The following is a 20,626-nucleotide window of genomic DNA, read 5'->3' on the forward strand; positions in this document are numbered from 1 at the left end:
GTTTGGAGAGTCGGTGCAAACTCGAGAAGCCAAATGGCTTGTTTTCACACCATAGAAATTCTATGATTATTAACCCTCCTTATAGTGGAAACTTTCTCTATGTTTGCTATATCAAAATGCCTAATTTTAAGCATTTCTATTCCACATCTCCTTAAACTTCTTTGCTCTAAGGAGTACAATCCCAATTTGTCCAGACATTCCATGTAACTGAATCCCTCATCCTATTCTAGTAATTATTCTCTAAACGACTTTGACATCCTTCCTAAGTGCAGTACTTAGAATTGGATGCACTGCTTCAACAGAGGCTTTACCAATGACGGTTAAAGGTTTTACATAACATCCTGGCTTTTGTACTCTATTTATAAAGACACAGTTCCACATGTTTTCTTTTTAAAAAGAGCTTTCTGAAATTGTCGAGTACCTTTAACAGTGTGTGTATTTAAAAGATATAACACAGTAAAAGGCCTTTTGGCCCAGTATGCCAATGTCCATAAACATACAGACCTTTCTGTTCTTGCATCCCTTTGCAAAATGCCTCCCTTTATATATCTCTGTGTCAAAATATGTCTGCTGTGTCTCTGTCCATTTCAGTCGTCTGTCTTATTCTTACTGAATTTTCCAAAATTCTTCTCACTGCATTAATCAATTGAGCAATCATATTAATTGATTGCATTACAAACCCATGTAATGCTACTTGGCATAACTTAAAGTATTTTTTTCCTTTCATGTCATTTCCAGGCATTGTCTGGTTTTCTTCAACAGTCAGTAGTGTCCATGGACAATTGATCTTCCGAGTGAAAAATGCTTTCTGGTACATGAACAATTTTGTACCACAGATAAAGAAAAAGCTGCACACTGATTATTGGAAGATGTTCTAATGGATCCCACCCAAAATAACAATTTGTCTTTTACTTTTTTTCAGATACTCAGTGACATAATTTGCATTTCAGTACTTTGTATTCCAATTTAGTTTAATAGGACTTTAGCTACTAAAGTAAAAGAATTACTGCTGGAGATTTTGCATTTACAGGCATTCAAATGAAACTACAACAATTATCAGCAGTCTGAATTGTTGAATAGAAGCAAATTATTGCAGATGCTGGAGATCTGAAATAAAAACAAAGTGCGAGAGAAGTTCAGTAGATCTGGATGCATCTGTGGAGAGAGGAACAGTTAACACTTTTGAGTTTAATATGATTTTGAAACTGAAAAGTGAGTTGTAACAGTTGTAGATTAAAGACAGGCAACTTACCCAAATATAAAACAAAGAACTGTGAATGCTGAAGTTCTAAAACAAAAACAGAAATTGCTCAAGAAGCTTGGCAGGTCTGGCAGCATCTGTGGAGAGAAAGGAGAGTTAACATTTGAGTCCAGTGACCCTTCAACCATTTGTCCAGAATATGGATAACCTCTGACTGAAAGCAAAGCATAAAGCTGAGCTGTGGACACAAAATGTTGGTGGTGGTTAGAGGTGGAGGAAGGGTATTATCACAATGAAGGACAGAGTTCATGGTTTGAAGTCGTTAAACTCGGTGTTAAGTCCAAAAGACTGAAAAGGACCTAATCAGAAAGTGAAGTGCCAGTCCTCCAGCGTGTGATGTGCTTCACTGAATGTTAGCAGAGCTAAAACAGATATATATTATGCACCATGAGAGGAAGATAATGCATTAAAATGGCAAGTCACAGGAAGGTCGGGGTCATGTTTTCAGACTGACATAAGTGTTCCATAAAATATTCATATAGTCTGTGTTTGGTGTCCCCTGTATAGTGGAAACCACATCATCAAGAAGTGATGCGTGTTGGTGGTTGATGTGAGAAATGGGTGGTACAGATGTACAGTTTTGTGGATTGTTCTTGAAGTGGCTTCTCACCATAGTTGTGGACAATATGTTGTTGACTTCAAAAATCTGTCCTCCTTCTCATGCTTTCTATCAACTTGCAACTTTATCAGCAGCTTTTCGGATGTGAACTTGGCAAAACTTTGTGAAACTGATTGTTCAGTTATGAAAGACTAATAATTCTTCAAATTAGTTCTACATAGGAACCTCAATTAAACAAAGGCCACAAGTGGGGGGGTATTTCATTTGGTTAATCGAATGCTGGATAACATAGTTTAGCCATGCATTGGGACCTTGCGATCTTATTCAGGTAATCTAAAATTTGGATATTTGAATGCTGGATAATCGAGGTTCCTCTGTATATGCATAAACTCGGTTTAAAGAAAATTGTCTTGAGTAGTTTTTACTTTATTTCTGTTGCAGTAATTTTCTGTATTTGAATATGAAAAACTCAAGTAATTTTGATAAGTATTAATTCCTCACTTAACATTGTAACTGTAAACCTAAAAGATGCATGTTTTTAAATGAAATTTCTTTAACTAATCAGATTTTTCCATTATAACCAATGAAGACTAATGAAGAATTGAAGAACCTAACCAACAGTTAGGTTCTTTAGGGCATTTCTCATCAGAAAAATACATTAAAACATTGCACCCAAAAATTGAAATTCCAAAATCCCTATACTCAAAAATTAAATAACTTTTCTAAAATAAAATAAATTTTAAAATCTTGAAGAAATATTCCAGTTTGAAAAGATACTAAAGCAGAATTCCCAAAAGGATTTGTATATAGCAGCAATCTTATTTTTGCAATGCTAAAAATGAATTTTCATTGATAAGATTTTATAGTCCCCAATTAAGGGTGAGATTGCGGAATACTTGGAAGTCCAAGGTAAAATAGGACAGAGTCAGCACAGCTTTGTCAAGTGGAAGTCATGCCTGACAAATCTGTTAGAACTTTTGAGACGGTAAGAAGTGAGTTAGACAAAGGAGAGCAAGTGGACATGATATGTTTGGATTTACAAAAGACTTTGACAAGCTGCCACACAGGAGGTACTAAATTAAATAAGAGACCATGGTGTGAGGGGCACGGTACTGGCATCGAAAGGGATTTGTTGACTAGCAGAAGTCAAAGGGTGGGGGTAAAGGGGTCTTTTCAGAATGGCCAGCCAGTTACAAGTGGAGTTTGACTGGGGTCGTTGGATTAACAGTTTGGATGAAGGAACTGTGAAGGCTTTGTTACTAAGTTTACAGATGACACAAAGATAGTTGGAGGGACAAGTAGTGTTGAGGAAGTGGGAAGGCTGTAGAAAGACTTGGACAGGCAAGGAGAGAAGGCAAAGTGTGAGATCATACATTTTAGTGGGAAGAATAGAGATGTAAATTGACTAGCATTTATTGCCAATGGCTGGTCTCCCTTGAAAAAGTGGTGGTGAGCTGCCACCTTGAACTTCTGCAGTCTGTCATGATATTCAAGGCTATGGGCATAGTACATGTAGATTTAGAGGAGTTATTTTGTTGATACAGACGTGATGGGCCAAAAGGCCTCTTCTATATTGTATGATTCATGTTCTATTCTGTGACTCTTTTCTAAATAGGGAAAGAGTTCAGAAATCTAAAGTGCAAAGGACCTGAGAGTCCAAGTTCATGATTTTCTTAAGGTTCACATGAAGGGTCAGTTGGCAGTTCGGAAGGTAAGTGTTGGCACTCATTTCAAGAGGGGTAGAAAACCCCTGAGGCTGTATAAGGCTCTAGTCAGAATGCATTCAGAATTTTGTGAGCAGTTTAGGGCCCTATGTCTTAAGAAACATGTTGGTATTGGAGGGAGTCCGGATGAGGTTAACAAGAATACAAGAATGATCCTAGGGGTGAAGGGCGTGGAGGAGTGGTTGAGGATGCTTGATCTTACTCAATGGAGTGTGGAAGGATGAAAGTGGGGCGGGGCAGCAGTGGGAGTTGGGGGGTTGGGGGGTAGATGGTGGAGGAGTGGTGGGATCTGGTTGAAAATTACAGGATGTGGACATGGCGAAGATGTTTCCACTAGTAAGAGAGACTAGGACATGTGAGCACAGTCTCACGGTGAAGGTATCACCATTTAGACCTAAGATGAGAATTTCTTCAGCCAGGGATAGGTGAATCTGTGAAACTCATTGTTGCAGAAGGAATTGGAGGCCAAGCCATTGAGTGAATCATTGAAGTCTTATGAATGACACTGAATGAGACAACTAAAAATGGAGATATACTATGTTCCTGTCCTAATTTTTGAAAGCCTGTATTGCCTATTCAGAAAGTGCAGTAAAGTGATTGGAGCAGCATAATAAAATGATAGTAATATCAAAATGTACAGAAACATAGAAAAGTCAAAACAATGTACAGACTGCACATGATATCTGGACCAGTAGGTAAAGCTAACATAGTCAGATCTAATGACCTTAAGAACATCCTTTTGGATCCCAAAGGCAACCTTGTAAGCTCATTGAAAGTCTGTATGATAAATAAATTGAATAACTGAAGACAATACGTTTGAAGTTTGAAAATCCTTTTATTTCTGTTTTTCTTACAGTTGTCTGGTTTCTTGGAACTTCTGGTGGAATATTTCCGAAAATGTTTGAGAGAAATATTTGGAATTTTAAAAGAATATGAGGTTGGAGATCCAGGTCAGAAGGCTCTCCTCGATCCAGATGCTTTTAAGAAAGATTATGTTAGCCATACTGTGGATGATATTAAGAAGGAGGAGGGTGAAGAACAGCTAGATTATGATGATGATTACAATGACTCTGATAGTGATGACACTGACGAAGAGGAAGATGGCCAGTCTGGAAGTGAAGACAGCCGAGTCAACTTTGCAACAAATGATTCACAGGTTGGTGGTGAGAAACCTAAACAAGCCAGTAAATTTGACAGACTGCCATTGAAGATTGTGAAGAAAAAGGATCTTTTTGTAGTTGATCGTACAAATAAACTTGGTAGAGTTCAAGAATTTGACAGTGGATTGCTCCATTGGAAGATTGGTGGAGGTGACACAACAGAGCACATTCAGACCCATTTTGAGAGTAAAATGAAAATGCTATCTCGCAAGAAGGTCCAGGCATGCTTAAGCGGTCCAAGTAAAGAGAAAAAAACAAAAGAACATGAGACCTTTGAAAACCTAAATACAGAAGAGCAGCCAGAAAAGAGTATCACAGCAACAATAGATGATGTATTGTCAGCACGGCCAGGAGCTCTACCAGAAGACAATTCTAATCGTTTGACTTCTGAAACAGGCAGCAGTAAGTTTCTATTTGGTATCCACCAAGCAAAAGCACACAGAAATATAAAGTTATTGGAGGATGAGCCTTGTAGCCGTGATGAGATTCCATTGTGCACAATCTCTGATTGGCGGGACTCTTTGGCAAAACGTTGCATATGTGTGTCAAATATAGTTCGTAGCTTGTCGTTTGTGCCTGGGAATGACGCTGAAATGTCAAAGCACTCAGGCCTAATACTTATTTTGGGGAAGCTAATTTTGCTTCATCATGAGCATCCTGAAAGAAAGAGAACACCACGAACTTATGAGAAAGAGGAAGAAGAGGACGAAGGGGTAGCCTGCAACAAAGATGAATGGTGGTGGGATTGCCTTGAGGTTTTACGGGAGAACACGTTAGTTACTTTAGCCAACATTTCCGGGCAGCTGGACCTGTCTGTATACCCAGAAAGCATTTGTTTGCCAATTTTGGATGGCTTGCTACACTGGATGGTCTGCCCTTCAGCGGAAGCGCAGGATCCTTTCCCAACAGTGGGACCTAATTCAGTGCTGTCACCACAGAGACTTGTGTTGGAGACTTTATGTAAACTCAGCATTCAGGACAATAATGTAGATCTCATTCTGGCAACACCCCCTTTCAGCCGTCAGGAGAAATTATATGCTACTTTGGTTAGGTACGTGGGAGACCGAAGAATTTCAGTGTGCCGAGAAATGTCCGTTGCTTTGTTGTCAAACTTTGCCCAGGGGGACACATTGGTGGCTAGAGCTATCGCTGTGCAAAAAGGAAGCATCAGCAATCTGATCAGCTTCCTTGAGGATGGCCTTACTGTGGCCCAACTTCAGCACAGTCAGCCGAATTTGATGCACATGCAGCCTCCACCTATTGAACCAACCAGTGTGCACATGATGTGTCGAGCAGCCAAGGCTTTGCTTGCCATGGCTAGGATAGAAGAGAATCGCTCAGAATTTGTTTTATATGAGGGCCGCTTGCTAGATATTTCTATATCATCTGTTCTGAACTCTATGGTTGCATCTGTCATTTGTGATACACTGTTCATGATTGGTCAATTATGACAGAAGTGGGAAGCCAAGCATGTGTGAGTGGAGACAAAAGAATTACATTTGATTGACCACTTCTGTTATTTATCCAACAACAAAAAGCATCTTTGCTCCTCTGCCCCATTTACTAAATTGGGCTTTAAAAAGGTAGTCAATTTGGTCAAATATAAGATGGAAATAAATATTTGCTGTCTATGTGTAAGTACTTTTTAAAACATTTTTTTAACCAAAGTTGCTGTCTAGTACAGTGGGGGTCATCTTTATCCCTAGATTCCCTTTGGGTGTTTCTTTCATGTTTGTATGATATTTTTGGAAGCGAAAAAGGTGAATTTTGAAATGTGGCAAACATTGTACAATTAAATATTCTTTACCACTTAAAAAAATATGAAAAAGTTAAAAAAAGCGCCAGAATAATTTTGATGTACACACCACAGAAAGCTCTGTGCAATAGAACTTAGTGATCTAGGTGTAGGGGATCAAAAAACAGGTGTGCATTAGTCCAAACACGGAAATCAAAATGCATTAGTCTAGCAGCAAATAAACTGTTGACCTGGGTTGCGGGGAGGGAGAGAAAGCGATACACTCAATTGCTTCCTCACAATACTGTCATTCATACCTTCCTTGACCTTCCACAGTATGACAGTCCTCAGCCATTTCTTGCTTCACTCAGTTCATCCTTTGATTTTTTTTTTCCACAGCCAAAAGGCTGTACTGTATATAGAAGTTGTACATTGCACATACCCTCAAACTATTTCTGTTGTGTTTGTTTTTTGTTTCTTTTAGGATGAGGTTTACAGTTTTTCTCTCTCCATGATGTGGTAAGGTTTAAAGAAAGTGGTAGATTTTAATTATTTTTTTTATTATATATTTTGGCCATATCTCCAATGAGGGTGATGTACAAGTTTCTGTATGTATAAAGTCATGCTCTATTTCAAGGAGAGCAGCTGATCACATTTTGCTTCATAATCAAGGTGTGGAAAAGGTTAAGTACAGGTATTGATCAGAAATTTTAAAAAAAATGAAGAAACACAATTTCAAAAATTTTTCAGTGCGAATCAGCATATTTGTATTTCAAGATAATGTAGTTAAAACTTGATGTAAATTCCTCCTTTTCCTCTGGCTTAATGAATATCATTTATTCAGTATAAAATCTTTATACTATATGTTCCACATGTTAAGAATAAATGTACATTAAATCTTAAGTGCTGTGATGATTGTTCTTGAATATTTTTTTAAATGATGTAAGTGCTTTGAAAGTTTCCATGAGCACTACTGGAATTGAATCTTATGGTGAAAAAAATGTATCAATGCTGCAGAGTAGTTACCAGAGCTTACTATCTGTCAGTGCTGTAACTCCCTGTAGATTATAATGCATCACAGGTTCCAGACAATGTGTATGCTTACCTTAAAATACAGGATAATGTAAAGAGAGATAAATAACTGTTTGTCTGACCTCAGTGTCTGGACTGTGATGCAGCCTTTCTTTCAATTGTTTTTATTTTACCTGGTGTACAGTTTTGCATTATTTATGGAAGTTTTTAATTTACAGTGACTTGCATCAGAAGTTTGACATTCAGAAGTGCTTCACCTTTCTGCTGTGCTTGAGTGCCTACGTCACAATCCTGTGCATATAACAAATGTTCATATTGATTATTCATTTAGTAGGAAAGTATTACCAAGTAATGGGAGATTGGGCTTTTAAGCAACATGTATATCATGTCAATAAAAGGACCAAACATTCCATTGGTAAGAGGGTTCACTAACAAGCAGGGATTGTTAAGATTCACTTGTACTTGCCAATCTTCATTATAATCAAAAATATTAGTGAGTTGAACTTTATATTAAGCAAGATTCCATGATGCGGGTTCATTGGCTGAGCAATTCTTTTTAATGAGCAACTAGAATTCTGTATTTCTCCCAGTTGTCCCATCAAGGACACCCACGAAATCTTGACTGTCCTTGGTAATCTTTTTATTCCAATTGGAAACATTAGGAGATCGGCTTTAAAGCCACAGGAAGTTTCTAAACGTAATCCACAAATAAATAAAACCTTATCAGCACACTCTCAATCCAGAATATTATCTGCAGCTTCAAGAAATACTTGATCCAAAGTGGTTAAAGTGGCATTGCCCATTGAACCTTTTAAAAAGTACTCAAAACAAATGGTGCTCAAGCATTTTTTTTTAAACTTGGTTTTTGGTCATGCTATGTACTTGATAAAGCAGGGGTTTTGAAAGATCAAATAACGAGCCTGTAAATATAATACTGCTGACATACTTATGCAGCAATGGTTTTGTTGGTTAGTGTTGGCTGTCTGACCCTGTGCTGGAGACAGTGGCAGTTCACATGTATCTAAAAGCCCCTTCAAGGAATCAAGTGAATGGCATTTTGATGGTACATATTAGTGGGGGGGCTGATTTGGTGCTGGCATGGCTGAGTCCCATGTTGCACTAGAGTAGGCAAGTGTTTTTTCTAAACAATATTAAAACTTAATGTTGCCTTTTAATATCAACATTTCATACTGTCTGTTTAATGTATGAATGCAGGACTGATGTAACATTTTATCAGTATAGAGCAGGATATGAATCCTGCTTGATCTGGTTCAGATTATAGAGCCTGTAAATAAAAGTACTTTTGTAGCACAAAAGATGTATCTTAAAATTGTTTATATTGAATTCTTAACATGCTTTCAAAATACTGCCCCAATACCATGAGTGTTTCTTTCTCTTCTAAAGCAGTGACTTATACTGGAGTGCTGCTTCACTCATCAAGCAGGTCCCCAGTACCTTCCCAGTCTTCATTTGTGAATTTAGTTTGGAACATATTTTCCATCAGGCATCTGTGCTGAGCCAAGTCTCTCACAATAGGACACAATTCTACTATGCACAATCCATCACTGTCATTTGCTGAAGTGCAACTGGAAATGATCACAGCTGGTGGAAAGTCAAAATTTGGAAGAGACTAGAAGCATGGGAATTAGGGCATGGTAATGAGAATATTGGAGAGCGTATAGTTCAGCACAATGGGATTTGGGATCAGGCAGGCGTTTCTGTTTGATTTGGGAGGGAGTTAGGAGACTAGGATTGGGTCGGAGGTAAGTAGGAGATTTGAATTTGGCTGGGAGGAGGAATCGGAATATTGGGATTTGAGATGGGTAGTCAAGAGATTGCAAATAGGAGTGAGATTGAAATTCTGGGAGAAGGTCAGGAGATTTAAATTTTGGAGAGGAGGTTCAGGAGTTAGAAATGCAGGACACTTTTCATCTGAGAGGATGTAATTTGGATTCATGTGGGTGACCAAATTTGTTAGGATATTGGATTGGTAGAACATTTGAGTAATTTGAATTGATGAGAATGTACAGATTCTGGAACTATTCAGACAACTGTGGTTTGAGACTTTGCTCCTCAGGAGAATGAAATAGGAACAGGAATTGATAGGGTACAAGATATAATTTGAGGAGAAAGCTGATTGGGAATCACAGCCATTTAGATTTAGGCAGGGATGGACACAACTTCCAGTATTTTTCAGAGAGCCAGGAACAGCAACCTGGTGAGTGGGAAGTAAAAGAGTGAGTGAATGCTAGTTATTTTGCCTCAGCAAAACCAGTGTTGCCAATTCACTTGAGAGAAGCAATTGCTGTTACTTTTATTGTTTGTGTTACAAAAGCAAATTTTTTTATGCTCTGACAGTAGACTTCACGGTAACTTCTGTACTCTCCCTCTTCATATGCAGTTGGAAACCCAAAATATTTTTCGCACCAATTAAGTAAATTACCAGAACATTCACATGAATTTTATAGGCATTAGGTTTTGATTTGTAAACAACAAGTAGGTGTGGGAAAGGATTATGATATTCAAAGACACAATAAAGTAACTGGTGATAAGGTTAAATAATACAAAGTTACATTGAGATAAATTTTCTGGAAAAAATTGCTGTTTTAATTTGCCATCCTCCAATTTTATGCTATACATTTTTCTAGCAAATGATTAATGTGGTGATGCCTCTGTTATTGCTTTCCTTGATTATTTTAAAATATGTAGACGCATTCTAACCGGACCACAAATTTCATTTTTTTTTTAAAATAAGTTTGATTAATTTATTTGATCTACCTCTTTCTTTTAGTGTTGGATGTACTTATTGCGTATCTCATCATTGAATATCATGTGTACCAGTTCCATCTCCCGGGTAAATACTGAACAAAAATAACTATTTCGTACTTCAGCCTGTATCTCTAATACAGATGACATTATTCCATCTATCCCTTAACATCCTATTTCTGTCAGAACCTGCCTGTTTTATTGTTCTGTGAAATATTTTCTGTGTAGTTTTAAATTCCTGGACAACTTCATTTCATAGATTCTCTTTGCCTTCTTAATTGACTTCATGGGGTCTGTTAGCTCAGTTGACTGGATGGCTGGTTCGCAATAAAGAGTAATAACAACAGTGTGCGTTCAGATTCACATCAGCTGAGGTTACTGTGAAGGATTCTCCACCTCAACCCTCCCCTTGCTTGAGGTTTGATGACTCTTAGGTTAAATCACCATCGGTCATCTCTCTATAATGAGAGAGTAGCTCTATGGTCTGGTAGTTCTATGGTGACTTTACCTAATTTATTTATTGACTATTCTCCTAACCTCTTTGTATTCTCATATGTCATGCCCTCCACTATTGTTTGTGAGACATGACTGTGTGTAAAGTGGCTGCTACTTTTTGTTTTTAACTTGGGGGAAGACAAATTTTACAGCACTGAGAAGTGAGTTGACTGAAGTGAACTGGACAGGATGCTCAAGGCTAAGTAAGTGGTAAACCAGTGAGAGGCGCTAAAATGTGAGCTCCATGGGGAACAAAGAAGACATGTGCCCTCCAAAAATAAGAATGGTTCTGCAAAATCTACACTCCTGTGGTTGTTTAGAAAAATGCAGAGAAAGATTAAACAGAAAAGGAAAGCTTATGATAGACAAAAAACTCAACACTGCAGCTAGCTGAGAAGAGTATAAAAAGCACAGGGATCAAGTTGAAAAGACATTAGCAAGCAATATCTAGGAAAACACAAAGATGCTTTGCCAGTATATAAAAAGCAAAAGGATAATACGGAAAAAGGGGATGTATCAGAGGTGGAGAGAGGAACTTGCAGAGGATATGGGAAGAATTTTCAATAAATTTTTTGCCTCTGTATTCAGAAAGGAAAAGAGTGATATGGATATAATAATCCAAGAGGAGCAGTGTGAAATATTGGACAAAATAATTATAGTGAGAGTCATACAGCACAAAAAGCTTTGGTCCAAATCGTCCATGCTGACTAGGTTCCCCAAACTAAACTAGTCCCATTTGCCTGCATTTGGTCTATATCCCTCTAAACCTTTCTATTCACATACCTGTTCAAATGTTGTAACTGTACCTGCCTCTACCACTTCCTCTGGCAGTTCAGTCCACATATGGACCACCCTCTGTTTGAAAAATTTGTCCCTCAGGTCCCTTTTAAGTTTATCCCCCTACCTTAAATCCATGCCCACTAGTTTTGAACTCCCCTATCCTAGGGTAACGACCTTTGCTATTCACATTATCTATGCCCCTCATAACTTTATAAACTTCCATAAGGTCACATCTTAACCTCCTACACTGCAAGGGGAACAAAGTACCAGCCTGAAGTGTTAGAGGAGTTGGAAATTTTGAAAGTGGATAAGTCACTCAGGCCAGATGGATTGTTTCCTATTAATGTTGAAAAAGGTCATGGAAGAAATGGCTGATGTTCTTTGGATTATTTTCCAAAATTCACTGGACACGAGTGAGGTACCAGAGGACTGAAGGAATGTAAATCTGGCTCCATTGTTTAAAAAAGGTACAAAGGAATACTAAATAATTAGAGGTCAATTAGTCTTTACTTCAGTAGTGACAAGTTGTTAGAATCAACCCTGAGAGATTGAATAAATTGTCACTTGGAAAGGCATGGACTGATCAGGATGATATAGCTCATCTAAGGGAAGGCCATGCCTTACAAATTTGATTGAATTCTTGAGTGTTAAAACTGATTGGTCCTCCTTGTCACTCAATGAAGGTAGTGCAGTGGATGTCATCCGCATGGATTTTACTAAGGTTCCACATGGCAGACTGATCAAAAAAGTAAAAAAAACTCACGATATACAGAGTAATGTGTAAAATTGGACCACACGCTGGGACGACACAACAAAATAATTATAGTGAGAGTCATACAGCACAAAAAGCTTTGGTCCAAATCGTCCATGCTGACTAGGTTCCCCAAACTAAACTAGTCCCATTTGCCTGCATTTGGTCTATATTCCTCTAAACCTTTCTATTCACATACCTGTTCAAATGTTGTAACTGTACCTGCCTCTACCACTTCCTCTGGCAGTTCAGTCCACATATGGACCACCCTCTGTTTGAAAAATTTGTCCCTCAGGTCCCTTTTAAGTTTATCCCCCTACCTTAAATCCATGCCCACTAGTTTTGAACTCCCCTATCCCCAATTAAGATTGGTGGAGTGGGCAGGAATTTCTTCTCGGAGTCTGTGGAGCTCTTTATCACAGCGGAGTCATTAAATGTAGTCAAAGCTGAAATAGATTTTTAGTAAGTAAGAAAATTGATGGTTATGAGGATAAGGCAGAAGAGTAGAGTTAAGAATTATTAGATCAGCTATAATGTCTTTGAATAGTGGATCAGAATGATTGGCTGAATGGCCTACTTCTGCACCAGTATCGTATGGCTGCACCAGTATTGTGTGAAGCTCAATGTGTCTCACAACTCTAGCTTTTTCCAGAGTTCAAGCACTCTTCATCCCACAAGATCTGATTCTCAATTAGCCTCTAACAACAACTTTATTCCACTTGAGATCCACAGATATAGTTGCAAACAACAAGGCAAATTTCAAGGGACTTACTTCACTAGGGTCATGAACGTCCTGATGCTGTGGTTTTCCCCAGGTCCCTTTAATCTTTCCACTTTATACTTCATGGTTGATTCTGGTGAAAACTACCCAGATCTTCAGCTTACCTGGACAGTTCATACAGTAATTTAAGCTTTGGATCACAACGTCACCTGCTCCAAGGTCTGGTCTCTTTCTGATGAAAAGAATTAACTTTTGAGGACTCTGCTTGTCCTGATCATATGTTAAAATTGAATCTCTCAGTCTGTTTATTATTTTCAATTAGCTTACAAATCCTTAGCTACTAAAGAGAAAGATTTATTTCCTAGAAGTTCAATGTTGCAGCCGGGGAATCCATTTAAGGAACCCTCCCAGCAAGTTAGTCTTTGAGTCTGTATTTCAGCTCAGGACAATCAGAGTAAAAACCAAAGTTGAAAATAATTTAATCGTGTGTGGATATATTCAGGTTATAGGAGTATGCAGACAAAAGTGGTGTTGAGAACATTTTCAGGTTGGACATTACCTTACTGAATGGTGGGGATAACCACCTGCAGCTGCTCCAATTTCTTAAAGAATTCTGAAGAATGGTCACTGGACCTGAAACATTAACTCTGCTTTCTCTCCAGAGATGATGTCTATTGAGTTTCTCCAGCAATATCTTTTTTTCATATTTACAGCATCCTGGTCTTTGTTTTATCTTTCTTTCTTACGTTTGGCACTGCAGCAGACTTTGCCCTTAAGGTTAATGGTAACCATAGTGATGGTTGCTATGCAGTGTCAAAATCAGTCCCATCCCACACTACACTTCTTTTGACCTGCTGTCATCACCTTTACTGGCTCCAGTTGGGCAGGGACACATCTCTACACCAGTTCTGAGGAAGGGTCATATAAAGTGTGTCTGTTTCAATGCAAAGAGTGTAAGGAATAAGAGTTAGCGCATGGATCAGTGCTTTGAACTACGATGTGGTGGCCATAACAAAGACTTGGATTTCACAGGGGCAGGAATGGTTGCTGGATGCTCAAGGGTTTAGATCTTTTAAAAAAAACGCGGAGGGGGGTGGGGGGGAGGTAAAAGAGGAGGGGGAGTAGCATTGTTAATTAGAGAGTGCATCACAGCTACAGAAAAGGAGGTTGTTGAGAGTTTGTCTACTGAGTCAGTTATGGGTGGAAGTCAGTAACATGAAAGTCACTTTATTGGGTGTTTTCTATATATACCCCCCCCCCCCCCCAATAGTAGCAGAGAGATGGAAGAACATTAGTGCAGATGTAATAGAGTTGTTGTTATAGGTGAATTCAACTTCCCCAATATTGATTGAAACGTCCTTAGTGCAGATAGTCCAGATGGAACCGATTCTGTTAGGTATGTCCAGGAAGGATTCCTACTCCTTATGTAGATAGGCCGACTAAGAGGGAGCCATATTGGTTTTGGTGCTAGGCAACTAGCCAGACCAGGTGTCGGATCTCTTGATGGGAGAGCATTGCCGTGACAGTGACCACAACTGCCTCACCTGTACCATAGCTATGGAGAGGGATAAGAACAGACAGTATAGGAAGGTATTTAATTGGGGGAGGGGAAATTATACTGTTATTAGACAGGAGCTGTGGCGTATAAATTGGGAACAATTGTTCTATGAGCAATGCACAACAGGAATGTGGAGGCTGTTTAAGGAGCACTTGTTGCGAGTGTTGAATAACTTTGTCCCACTGAGACAGGCAAGAAATGGTAAGGTGAAGGAGCCTTGGATGACCAGAGAAGAGGAGCTTTTCGTCAAGAGGAAGAAGGCATCTTAGTTAAGGTTGAGGAAGCAAGAATCTGGCACAGCTTTAGAGGATTACACGGTAGCTAGGAAAGAAAATGGACTGAGGAGAGCTAGGAGGGGGCATGAAAAAGCCTTGGCAGGAAGGATTAGGGAAAACCCAAATGTGTACACTTAAGTGAGGAATAAGAGAATGACCAGAGAGGATAGGGCTGATCAGGGGTAATGGAGGGAGCTTACGCCTGGAGTCTGAAGAGCTATGGGAAGTCCTATGAGTTTTTTGCTTCAGTATTCACTAGAGAGAGGGACCTTGCTGATAGAATACCATGGACCAAGTTAATAGGCTTGAACAGATTGCTAATAAGAAAGTGGATGTGGTGGAAATTCTGGGAAGCATCAAGATAAATGAGACCCCAGATAATATCCAAGGTCACTACTGGAAATGACGAATGAGATTGCTGCGCCTCTGGCAAAGATCCTTCCATCCTCACTCTCACGGGAGTAGTACCAGATAATTGGAGGGAGGCGAATATTGTTACTCTGTTCAAGAAAGGGAATAGGGAAACCCCTGGGAATTACAGACTAGTCAGTCTTACATCTGCGGTAAGCAAGGTACTGAAAAGGATTCTGAGAGATAGGATTTATGACTACAAGAGGAACTTTGATTGTTCAGCTAATTAAATTCCGGATAATCGAATACTGGATAACATAGTTTAGCTGAGCCTCTGGACATTACGATCTTGCTGGATAATCCGATATTCAGATAATTGAATGCCGGATAATTGAGGTTTCTCTGTATTTGGAAAAACATTGTTTGATTAAAGATAACGTGGTTTTGCGAGGGCAAGTCATACCTAACAAGCCTTATTGAGTTGTTTGAGGATGTGACAAGTCAAGTTGACAAAGATTGAGCAGTGGATGTGTTGTATGTGGATTTCAGTAAGGCATTTGATAAGGTTCCCACGGTAGGCTCATTCAGAAAGTTAGGAGGTATGGGATACAGGGAAATTTGGCTGTCTGGATACAGAATTGGCTGGCCAAAAGAAGACAGTGAGTGGTAGTGGATGGAAAGTATTCCGCTTGGAGGTCGGTGACCATGGTGTCATGGTAATGAGATCTGTTCTTGGGCTTCTGCACTTTGTAGTTTTTGTAAATGACTTGGATGAAGAAGTGGAAGGGTTGATTAGCAAGTTTGCAGATGACGCAATGGTATTGTAGATAGTGTCAAGGCTGTTGCAGGCTACAACAAGACGTTGACAGGATGCAGAGCTGGGCTGAGAAGTGGTAGATGGAGTTCAACCTGGATAAATGCAATTGATTCACTTTGGAAGGTCAAATTTGAATGCTGAATACAGGGTTAAAGACAAGATTCTTGGCAGTGTGGAGGAACAGTGGGATCTTGCAGTCCATGTACATAGATCCCTCAAAATTGCCACCCAAGTTGATAGGGTTGTTAAGAAGGTGTATGGTGTTTTGGCTTTCGTGAACAGGGAAATTGAGTTTAAGAGCTGCAAGGTTTTGCTGCAGCTCTATAAAACCCTGGTTCAACCATATTTGGAATATTGTGTCCAGATCTGGTCGTCTCATTTATAGGAAGGGTGTAGATGCTTTAGAAAGCATGCAGAGAAGATTTACCAGGATGCTGCCCGGATTGGATGGCTTTTCTTATGAAGAGAAGTTGAGAGAGCTAGGGATTTTCACACTGGAGAGAAGAAGGAAGAGAGATGACTTGATGGAGGTATACAAGGTAATGAGAGGCAGAGACTTTTCCCCAGGGCAGAAATGGCTGTCACGAGGGGTCATAATTTTAAGGTAGTGGAATCTGGAGTTGAGTTCAGTCCAAATCCTTGTGCTGAAAGACATTAACAGTGAGAGTATGCAAAATACTTTAGGATAGTATCAATCAACTTCTCATCATAGGTATATTGCACAAAGCTGCTTTGAGGTTGATGCAAAGGATTAAAATGTAATTCTTTGACCTACTCAGAGTTACTCGCAACTTGTCATAAGCCAGTACTTTTTTGAGGCTTTTTAACTGAGCTGTGGGACTTGCATCTAACCTCCGTTTTCTGACCAATTAGTGTCTGTACAAGATAAGGTTTAGCTGCAGTCTCTTTTAGCTGCATTGGTTAAACAGATCTGTTTATGGTTAGAGGTCAACAGCAAGTGTGGTTCCTCATTCTTTGATTCAGTGCTGCAAGAGCTGATTGGGACAGAAGTGTGGAAAAATTCTTCATTGAAGTGCTTGTGTGCTCACACTTGTCAGAGCAGTGCACCTATGAGTGACCCTCTGATGAAGATGCTCCTTTTAACCGCTTGCAATCAGTCACTCCTTGTTATTGTATCATCACACCCATCCCTCTCAGTCACCCTTCACAAGTGTTACCCTTCTCTACTCAGAATATTCCACTCCTCATTTGTCTGCTCTTGCTGTCATGTCTGAAAGGATGGAGAGAACTCCAGGTAGAGACAAAGAACCAGACATAACCACTCTGACAGCCATGACGTGGGTGTGCCAGTGTTGGACTGGGGTGGACAAGGTCAGAAGTCACACAACACCAGGTTATAGTCCAACAGGTTTACTGTGAAATCACAAGTTTTCTGAGCACTGCTGCTTCGTCAGATGAAGAACTTCACCTGACAAAGGAGCAACACTCAAAAAGCTTGTGATTTCACAATAAACCTGTTGGACTATAACCTGGTTGTTGTGTGACTTCTGGTCTTGTCCTGACAGCAGCAGAGGAGTTAAACCGCTGTGTACATGATCATTGGCCAAAGATAGACATGATGCTTTCCCACTGGGATAGGATTGAAAATCACAAACACATTGTATTCAGGACTCATCAAATTAGCTGTCACATCCAATGGAATAGGTTGACCATCAGTTCATGAGTTGGAGGCACCTTCACCTTTGCCAATCGAATTGACAATCTTCTCTGGAGTTAGCACAAGCTTTTGTCAACTTTCACATGTGGTGTACTTGGTTGGAGAATGATTGAATTGTTGCACACAAGTGCCACATTCCCTCAGAACTTTGCACTGTTCTATTCACCCATCTATGGAAAGAATGGCTAGCAGGCTGGCACATTAGGCGTGACAGGTAGTCAATGCCCTTGATCAATTGCTACTACACTCAGGCTGCCACATGAAATAGAATTGAGGAAAGCCTCACTTTGGTTGTTAAGCATCTCACTAAAAATAGCAAAGTACTGTTCAGCTCCTTGTTAGCAGGGAAGCATAGGGGGGCCGTGAAAGGGAAGGTGGAAAAGGGAGACACAAACACAGGTGCACTCAGATCCCTGCACACTCAGATATCCACACAGATACTGATACATGCGAGCATACATTGAAACACACATGCACACAAGCACAGACGTACAGATGCAATCTCACAAATATGCACTTAAAGACATGCACACATCAGTGTGCTATATTTTGCATCGTATTCTGATGGGAGGAGTCTGTCCTTAAACTGAGGCACATGGGACAGTCTGTATCAGTACAAGTTCTGAAACTCAGAGGACATCAGCCAAGAGCAGTCAGATAGAAAAACAAACAGTGAGCTTCTGTTGAAGCCAGAAAGATTGTGCCATATACGTGTACTAGAAAGGGGAAGATAATTAATAGCTGTACAAGGATTTTGGCATTAAGATTGTTGAATTGACATGTTTCTTATCAATGTTTATCAATCTGACACTAATTTCAAGGCTTCAGTACCTCATCCTTTCCAATGCTAACAGATACCTTGTGAAGAATGTTAAAGGCACAGTGGAGATTAGCAATGGTATAATAAAAAAAAGTAAGGAATGGGCATGGAAACCAACAATGGCAAACATAACCCTGTTGACCCTGAGAAATTCATTTCTTTAATATTTGGGAGCTTTTGCCAAAGTAGAGATTGTTTGGCATCAAGGCGCTCTAACAAAGCTGCAGTCAGAGAATTGGGGGCAGTCAGCTGGTTGGAGTCACAAAGGAAGATAGTTGTGGTTGTTGGAGGTCAATCATCTCAGCTTGAGGACATCTATGCAGAAGTTCCTCAGGGTAGCACCAAAGCAATTTAGCTGCTTCATCAACAACCTTCCCTGCATCAGAAGTGAAGATGTTTGCTGATGATTGCTCAACTTTCAGCAGCATTCATGACTCCACAGATACTAAAGCACTCCATGTCATAATACAGCTAGATTTGGGCCAACAAGCTGAAAGTAACATTCACATCATGCAAGTATCAGGCAATGACCATCTCCAACAAGAGACAATAACCATCTCCCCTTGACATTTAATTCCATTGCTATCACTGAATCCCCTACTACCAATATCCTGGGCATTACCACTGACAAGCACTTGAACTGGACCAGCTATATTTAGCAATGGTTAGCAGTGGTGCCTCACAACGCCAGGGACTCGTGTTCGATTCCACCCCCAGGCAATTGTATGGAGGTTGCACATTCTCCCTGTGTCTGCGTGGGTTCCTCTGAGAGCTCTGGTTTCCCCTCTCAGTCCAAAGATGTGCAGGCTAGGTGGGTTGGCTATGAGAGGCGAAGGATTACAAGGATAGGATGAGGTTGTGGGTCTGGATGGGATGCTTTTCAGAGGATTGGTGTGGACTTGATGGGTTAAATGGCCTGTTTCCACACTGTAGGGATTCTATGAATCTGTGATATAAATACTGTGGCCACAACAGCGGGTCAGTGGCTGAGAATTCTGAATAGGCTAACATCCCTCCTAACTGCCAGAGTTTGTTCTTCATCTACTCTGCCAATTTTCTTTTCAATTTTCTAAAAACTCCTATTTGGGAATCTAAGATGGTGGCAATCTGAGAGGTCTGCTTTGCTGAGCTCTGCGTCTCAGTTCAGGCAAAATAGCTCTTTCACCTCCCCAGTTAAATTACTTCTTTAAAAATTTGGTATTTAAAGAGCTTTTGAACTTGTAGAACTTATACAAGTTATGTTATAAAGTCTGCTTGATTAAAGAAACATGACAAAAGGTAAAGGATCCATCAAGTCCCAACACATGGGACACTCACCTGAGCAGCAGGACACTTCCGCGGCCGCAGTTAGCCTATTGGAGTCGTTCACTCACCAGGCCCTGGCTACGGAGCTTGCGAAACTGCGAGAGATAATCGAGTTGTCAGTTGAAGGTAAGTTCTGGGCCAGACTGAACCCGGTCACGGCCATGCTCCACAAGGATGAGGAGCAGCTGGGAGGCTTAGGGTGCCGAACAGAGGAAGTTGAAAGAAGGCTCGCGGCTTTGGAAACCGAGATTGATTATTCAAAAGAACAAATTTGAATACTGGAGAAGCAAATACTTACCTTACAGGAGCAAATTGATGACCTTGAAAACAGGTAGCCAGAAGAACATTCATGTTGTGGGGCTGCCAGACGGTGTAGAAGGCAGTCAGCCAGTAAGCTTCTTTGAAACCTGGCTGCCGTGATTCCTGGGCCTGGAGGATGTGTCGGGCCAGGTGAAAGTTGAAAGGGCCCATCGAGTCGCGATGCGCAGGCCTTGCTCGGACGGACGCCCTCACGTGGTCCTAATGCAACTACACAGCTCAGGGACAAAGTGAAAGTTATGGAGACCTCCAGAATAAAGTGACAGGATTCCCAGGTTTTAACTTACCAAGGTTCCAAGATTATGTTCTTCAGGACCTCTCTGCAGTTGTAAAATTGTAAAAGGAAAACCTTTTAATGAAGCCAAGAAAAGGCTGACAGGCCTTGGTAATCAGTATTCCCTCAGGTACCCGGCTGTGCTTCGCTTTCCATATGATCGGTCTCTGTATTCTTTTGACTCTTCAGAAAAAGTGAAAAAGGATTTTGGGCACTCTAAAATAGGTCAGATAACTTAAAGGATGT

The 20,626-nt window shown here is 40.1% G+C and overlaps 1 protein-coding gene and 1 long non-coding RNA gene across 17 annotated transcripts in view; one reads left to right on the forward strand and one right to left on the reverse strand.

Annotated features, from left to right (window-relative positions):
* The window catches only part of arid1b (AT-rich interaction domain 1B), a 620,676-nt gene extending 611,801 nt beyond the window's left edge, over positions 1–8,875 (forward strand). For 3 of the 16 annotated variants that reach the window (XM_043696151.2, XM_087991458.1, XM_087991467.1), the window contains one exon: positions 4,401–8,863. In XM_043696151.2, the coding sequence (XP_043552086.2) occupies positions 4,401–6,155 (1,755 nt within the window). In that variant the 3' untranslated portion in view covers positions 6,156–8,863. Of the gene's footprint in view, positions 1–4,400 lie in introns of all 16 variants that reach the window. The other 13 variants (XM_043696152.2, XM_087991460.1, XM_087991463.1 and 10 more) reach the window with 8 other exon arrangements.
* LOC122552918 (uncharacterized) lies at positions 1,286–20,420 on the reverse strand. Its single transcript, XR_015758471.1, has 3 exons — positions 20,087–20,420; positions 19,801–19,883; positions 1,286–1,338 (listed from the first exon to the last, which is right to left on the reverse strand). It is a non-coding gene; the product is annotated as an uncharacterized LOC122552918 (long non-coding RNA).
* Between the last annotated feature and the right edge of the window lie 206 nt (positions 20,421–20,626).

This window comes from Chiloscyllium plagiosum, unplaced genomic scaffold (genome assembly GCF_037043375.1).
Source record: "Chiloscyllium plagiosum isolate Xiang-an unplaced genomic scaffold, Cpla_swu_hap1 HiC_scaffold_10, whole genome shotgun sequence".
In the NCBI taxonomy this organism is placed as follows: Eukaryota; Metazoa; Chordata; class Chondrichthyes; order Orectolobiformes; family Hemiscylliidae; genus Chiloscyllium; species Chiloscyllium plagiosum.